Source organism: Alligator mississippiensis, chromosome 9 (assembly GCF_030867095.1).
Source record: "Alligator mississippiensis isolate rAllMis1 chromosome 9, rAllMis1, whole genome shotgun sequence".
In the NCBI taxonomy this organism is placed as follows: Eukaryota; Metazoa; Chordata; order Crocodylia; family Alligatoridae; genus Alligator; species Alligator mississippiensis.
In genome coordinates, this window is record NC_081832.1 from 42,458,290 (window position 1) to 42,464,626 (window position 6,337).

General features: G+C 44.7%; 1 protein-coding gene across 1 annotated transcript in view; it reads left to right on the forward strand.

Annotated features, from left to right (window-relative positions):
- The window catches only part of HARS1 (histidyl-tRNA synthetase 1), a 28,122-nt gene extending 22,033 nt beyond the window's left edge, over positions 1-6,089 (forward strand). Inside the window, exons 11-13 of the mRNA XM_006273416.4 lie at positions 1,481-1,597; positions 2,895-3,041; positions 5,533-6,089. Of these exons, the coding sequence (XP_006273478.1) occupies positions 1,481-1,597; positions 2,895-3,041; positions 5,533-5,592 (324 nt within the window). The 3' untranslated portion in view covers positions 5,593-6,089. The remainder of the gene's footprint in view (positions 1-1,480; positions 1,598-2,894; positions 3,042-5,532) is intronic.
- The last annotated feature ends 248 nt before the right edge of the window (positions 6,090-6,337 follow it).

Consider the following 6,337-nt stretch of genomic DNA (forward strand, 5'->3'; position numbering starts at 1 on the left):
CACATAGCAAGGTGGAATGCATAAGTCCTGCCCCAATGAGCTAGTCAAAGTATTACAGGCAACCCCTGCTTAGCGCTGTTAATTGGTTCCTGAAAAACCAAGTGTTAAGCAAAATAAGTGTTAAGTGAAACTGAAAGTATTTGAAAACCCAAGATGGCGACCACAATTGTTTTTAATGACCCAAGATGGTGACCACAAGTGTTATAACGAAACTTGCTGAGCGCTAAATGAAATGGGGTATCAGTTTCAAATGAACATTATAGCAAAATAGCACTAAGTGAAACAGCGTTAAGCGGGGGTTGCCTGTACAGAACCTGCAGTCACTGGAGAAATTGCATGTGCGCATTGTTTAGCACACTTGACTCTGGAAAGGGGACTATCTGAGCTCCAGGTGAAGAATGCAGGGTCTGCTGATTTAACACGATAGTTCTCCAGCAATTCTGACAGTTTCATTGCCCCCCCAACATAGCTGCTGTTGCTGACCTCCTTTCTCTTCCTTCCCTGTACCTTGGAGCTCAGGCATGGGGTCCTCAGCTTTCTGTGTCCTCTTCTGCCAAGTCTTTGTCAGGAGGTAGAAGCTAGAGTCTGCAAACACCTACTTAATGCCCATTTAAGGCCTGCTCAGCTGATGGTGGGTGGAGTTGCTGGTTAGTGGCAGCTCCAATATGGTGGTGTTGCAGTAGGAAAAGGTAGAAACTGCATTTTCAACAAAATCCAACATTCTCAGGAAGGTCAAATAGCCCTCAGAGGATGGGGTTTGGTTCTCCTTTGCAGGGGTTTTCAAGCAATCTTCCTTCACTGCTGCTCTTCACTTGTCCTTCTACAACATGAGCAAGTTCTCCCCCTGCCCATTAATTGAAGTTTACAAAGGGCTCTAAGGCCCTGTCTATAGTGCATCAGCAGTGGGTTTCAGATGCAACAGAACTGAGCACATCTTGCTTGTCTGAGCAGGAAATTAACTAGTGAAGCTGATTCAGTCTCACCCCCAGTGCCTGCTCTGAGAACTGCCAAGACTTAAGGGCTCTAGAACGCATGGTGGGAATGAGTCTGAAGCAACTTTGCAGTTGAACCACTGGCTCAAGAGCATGCCCGTGGACTCAGGTTGGCATGACAAACATGGTTCCATTCTTCCTGAGATCCACCACTGCTATATAGACAAAAGCCAGATCCTGTTCTATCTGTTAGGCAACTACATTGGTAAGTGCAACCTTATTCCACACTGCTTGCATCTCTGAAAGTGTTGAAACATCTACTTTTGTCAAGTACCTTTGTCTTGGCCTTAAGCAGCTTTTTTCAGGGGCTTAAGCAGGCTGGAATATGATCACACCTGGATGTCTACTTGGTGACATACCGACCCAACGTATTTGGTTGTATTTCTTGACTTGAAGGACTAGAGGTGGGTGAAGTCTCTGCTCACTAGTTGTTAGGATAATTCTGTAGGTCCTGAACAGATCTCTTAACATCCTGTCTCTGCTCCCAGGCTTCCGAGGAGAAGATCCGGACAACAGACACACAAGTGCTTGTGGCATCTGCTCAAAAGAAACTCCTTGAAGAGAGATTGAAGCTCATCTCTGAGCTGTGGGATTCTGGGATCAAGGTAAGACTGGAAAATGTCTGAGCAAGGAAAGAGAGAGACCAGTTGAATCTATTCCTTCTTTTTCTGGTGCTGGGCGTGGAGGACTGTGAGCAAGGAGAACTTTCAGGAGAGATGCTGCACCTGAGCAACAAGCTCTGAGGTCTTGATTGTGATTTTACTACCTGTTCAGTTCTATCCAGAGGTTCCATGTCTACGTTCACACACTCCTCCTTGTCCTCTGCCAGTCACTGAGAAGGGGACTTGGCATCTGCTTAATAAACGCACCCAGATCACTTTACTTCCTGGGGGCTCCAAAAGGTATTTTCTTGTGTCCTTGGGCAAGAGTGTACAGGAAATCCTTTATTAAATCTCTTGCTCCACATCATTTTCCAGCTGTAGCCTCTTCTTCAGACCTAAGACCTGCTGTCCAGCTCCCCCCATCATTTTGTCCAGCAAGACAAAATTGTGCCTTCTTTCTAGATTTAGTTGCCAGGCCCACCCTCAGCACTGGTAGGGGTAGGCTTTCTGGGGCCTCAGTAAAGCATAAAGAGAGCTTGAACTGTACTGCCTACCTCAGGAGCCAGCAACCTTTTCAAGCCACAGGCAGGAACAACCTGGATCCAGTCCAGCATGGGCCCAGAGGCTTTGGCAGTGTGTCAGCTGCAAGGGGGGGGCAGCTGTCTGTGCCTGTGTTGAGGCCAGGCAACTTGGAACTGTGCTGCCTCAGTGCAACTTTTCCCAGCCTCCCTCCCCTCCCCTCTCCTCCCCTCCCCTCCCCCACCATGCTTTGGCTGGGTCATGAGTCTAGTTTCCAGCAGGAAGGGGGAGCTGCACCAGGGCTAGGCAGCTAGAAGCTTTGCCTGCACTACTGCTGCTTCTCTCTGCTCCTTCCCAACCCCACAGTGTGGGCATAGCTGGAAGCTGCCCAGCCCTGACTCAGTTCTTCACTGAGGGGACAGAGAGAAATGGCAGCAATGTGGATAAATCTTCCAGCTGCATAGAACCAACGCAGCTCCTCACTGTCCAGCCCCAGCACAGGAATGGGCAGAGGCAAGGTCTTCCAGCTCTGCTGTCCTTATATTGCTGATGGGACTAAATGTTTTCTAATGTTAAAGGTAATGTTCCAGCTCTGGAAGTTCTCTTCTCTTACTGATTTTCAGAAAGAGAAGCCACATTTACTTCCTGGTAACTGATAGTTCTGGTCCTGCTTCCTCAAAGGCAGAGCAGAGGGAAAGCCCAATTAGTAGGAATCTCAACCCTGAATGCTTGGAGAAATCAGCATGTAACAAACATGCTTCTCTGCTCTGGGCCCCTCTAGGCAGAAATGCTATACAAGAAGAACCCCAAACTGCTGAACCAGCTGCAGTACTGCGAGGACACTGGGATCCCTCTTGTTGCCATCATAGGTGAGCAGGAGCTCAAGGATGGAGTTGTCAAGCTGAGAGATGTAGCTACCAGGGAGGAGGTGAGAATTACTTACCCTATTAGGGATGGGTTGGGCTGGAAATCAACCAGGTTTGCCTTGTCAGAGATTAAATGAACCATACATGGGAAAGGATAGAGGAGAGACCTGACTGTTGCCTGCCTCTCCACCTATGTGTATATATTCATTGAGTACTAGTGCTGAATTTTGCTGTATTCTAGTAACACATTCACACACGCTGCATCGCGGAAAGTCTTAGAGTTATTTGACGGAGAAATCGAAGAAGCTAGGCCCTTTAATCTGAATTAGTGAGATACAGGAAGGTAAAAGCTCTCCCCCAAACAGTGGGCAGACTGAGCAAGGGGAGAGAAGTAGGGTAGGTGCTAATGAGGACCAGAGTGGACGTGAGGTTGTTGAGTTAAGTGGCAACACTTGCCTAGATTGGAGCAAATCTGTAGTGTGGTCGTGTTGGTTTCTGTAGTGCCCCCTTGTGACATGCTGTGGTGTTACCTCAATATCCTTCCAAATCTTGTAAAAATTAACTCACAGGCTAAAATACTCAGCTAACATTCCACCTCATTTTGGGTTCTTTTTATCGATACCATTGGTTTTGACTCTTTATGCCAAAAGAGTACCTGTTTAGGTTTCTAATGTCTAGTTCTGCAGCTTCAGTTTCTGAGTTTCTGTCTAGTTCCCTCTGAGCCAGGGAGCTTTACAGTCTCTTTAGTGCAGGTAGTCTCCTACTCTTATCCTTGGGTTCCAAAGTGTTAAGTCATGAAATGGGATTCAGGACTAGTGTATAAAGGATTGATGCAACTTGTTTGAGTTACAGAAAGGCTTGATTTACTACAAGTATTCACTGTTAAATGAACCTAAAGCAAAGTCCACTATTTTGCTGTAAAGTGATAGTTTCTCACCAATACAGGCAAAGAGGTGGTCTCAATCTTTTCAGCTTCTCTAAGGTGTGGATCCTTTCACCTGGAACAGCGGTTCTCAAACTGTGACAGATTGAACACCACCAATTTAAAACCTTAAGTACCACCAGCAAATTTTTGTCATATAAAGTAATTATAATAAATCTTTTAATGGTTACCACTGACAGGTTGTCTGCATGCCACTGGTGGTACGCTTACCACAGATTGGGAACTGCTGACCTAGAAGATCAGCTGGGCATTGTATCAGTTTTTGTCAGAATGATTCTCATCCTTGAAGCACGCCCTGTTAGCTACTTCATTCCTCTTTTATACCCTTTAGCTCAGCAACTTCAAAGCATTCTCGTAGTTGTGTAAATCAAGAGAGTCCCAAGCAGTAATTAACAGGAAAATCCTGTTAATCAAACTGTTCATTATTGGTTATCAGAAAGTCCCAATTTTGATTGAAATAACCTTCAGTAACAAAAGGTTATCCATTTCTACCAAGTTGGAACATATCAGGAAATTGATTAGTAAGCAGGAAAAATGCAAGGTTTTTGAGGAGTCCTCCTTGGAAGATCAAGGAAACCACTGAGGTAAAACAAGAGTAAATCAGGAGGAGACACCTATCAAGGCCCATACAGAGAATGTCTCTTCCTACATATAAGTTAATTGCAGAAGAAATATTAACTATACTAATTAATCAAGGGTAGATGTTTTCCACAGTGCCATACCAGACAAATAGGAGCCTGCTTAAAATCATCATAAATATAATAAAATAACCTGGAAGTGATGCCTCATTTCTTTTCAGAAGGTCCAGCCACAAACTTGCATCATCTTGCATTATGCAAATGTCATCAATATTTTGTGAGTAGGTCCAGCTCAGCTTGAGTTTCACAGTCATCAGGTAGCACCACAGCTTGGTGGTGGGGTTGTTCTGCAACTTGCCAGGCTTTTCCTCCTGTATTTCCTCTTCTGGTTTGGCATGAAGGACCAAAACCCTTGAGGCCTGGTCATGGGAAATGATTTCCCAGTCTTCTAGAGAAATCTCACTCCTTCCACCTGAATCTGATAATTTACCAACCCATGCTAATTATGATCAGCTGGGAGTAAATGACCTGTTATAGGTGATATTTAGCCTGGATCCTTTTAAAAGCCCCTTCTCTGTGTGACAGGAGGATACCTTTGAACTGGTTCCTAAAAAGCTCATTGGAAGCTTGAGAAGGTTTTTTTTGATACAGGAGTAAGAGCATTCTTTGTGTAGCAGTCTAGAAAAAAGGGCTTTAGGAATCCCAAGGAAAAGGTAACAACCTCTCTAGCTCAGGGTTCATATGGAGAGCTCCCATGCCTGTCATTCTGCAGAGATGCGTGTGTAAGATGGGTACTGAACCAGACTTGCTTTCTGATAAAGCTTGATCCAGAGCCCTTCAGGAGGTGACTTGATGCAGTTTGTTACAAACAGCTTCAAAAATCACCAGCTTCCAGGTACTTGTGGGAGGGTGGATTGTTGCTATGTCTTTGCAACAAGGGGAGCAAGTATAATTTGGTGTCTTACTGGATGGGGTGGAAAAAGAAGGTTCCAGGAGGGAATGCTTTAGCATTTATTCTCTTTTTTTTTTCAGGTTGATATTCGTAGGGAAAATCTTGTTGAAGAAATCAAGAAGCGAACATGCCAGCCCTGAAGTCCTCTCAGCCACCCACATCTGCTAGTCTGTTGGATTTTGGTTGATGGACAGATTTGCAAAGATTTCTTCCAGTAAATGCCAAGGTTCTTGGCTGCTTTGCTTATGACACATGTCAGCGGGTTTGGGGGTTGGAAGGTTGCTTTGAAGCCATATTTATTTTGTTGTGGAACTCCTCGTCCCCAGGGAGCAGAAATTCTGTGTTGTCCATCTTTAAAGCATGTTCTGCCCCTGAGCAAGTCTGGGGGTGAGCTGGAGCTGACATTCCCCGAGACTGGAGAATACCAACCTCCTGTCTCTGATCATTACTGTTACTTGGCAGAGCTGTGGAGCCCTGTGCCATTGGCAGATACTGAGCATCTTGGTCACCGTGTCATGTTCCTTTCATATTAAATAAATGTTCTTATAGCATTTCTTCCAAGGCTGGAGGGAAATGATCTAGTCTCAGACATAATGTAAAATATTCTAAGCAAGTTTAATAAACCTCATGAATCTCACACCTGTCTCCTGTTACTATCTTCTGAGTTTTTTTTCCTGTCATGGATGCTCTTAACCTTCCTAGATTTCCTCTAGGGCAAGAGCCTCTTGTTAAATGTCTTTGCAGCTGATTTTCTTTTCCTTGAACTCTAGTGATGTTTCACCTTTTAAAAGTGCATTGGTGACAGTACTGTGTGTGCAATGAAAGCCTTATTTGGAAATTTCTATTGAAAATGTTAAATGAAAAACACAGGAAAGAGGAGTTCAT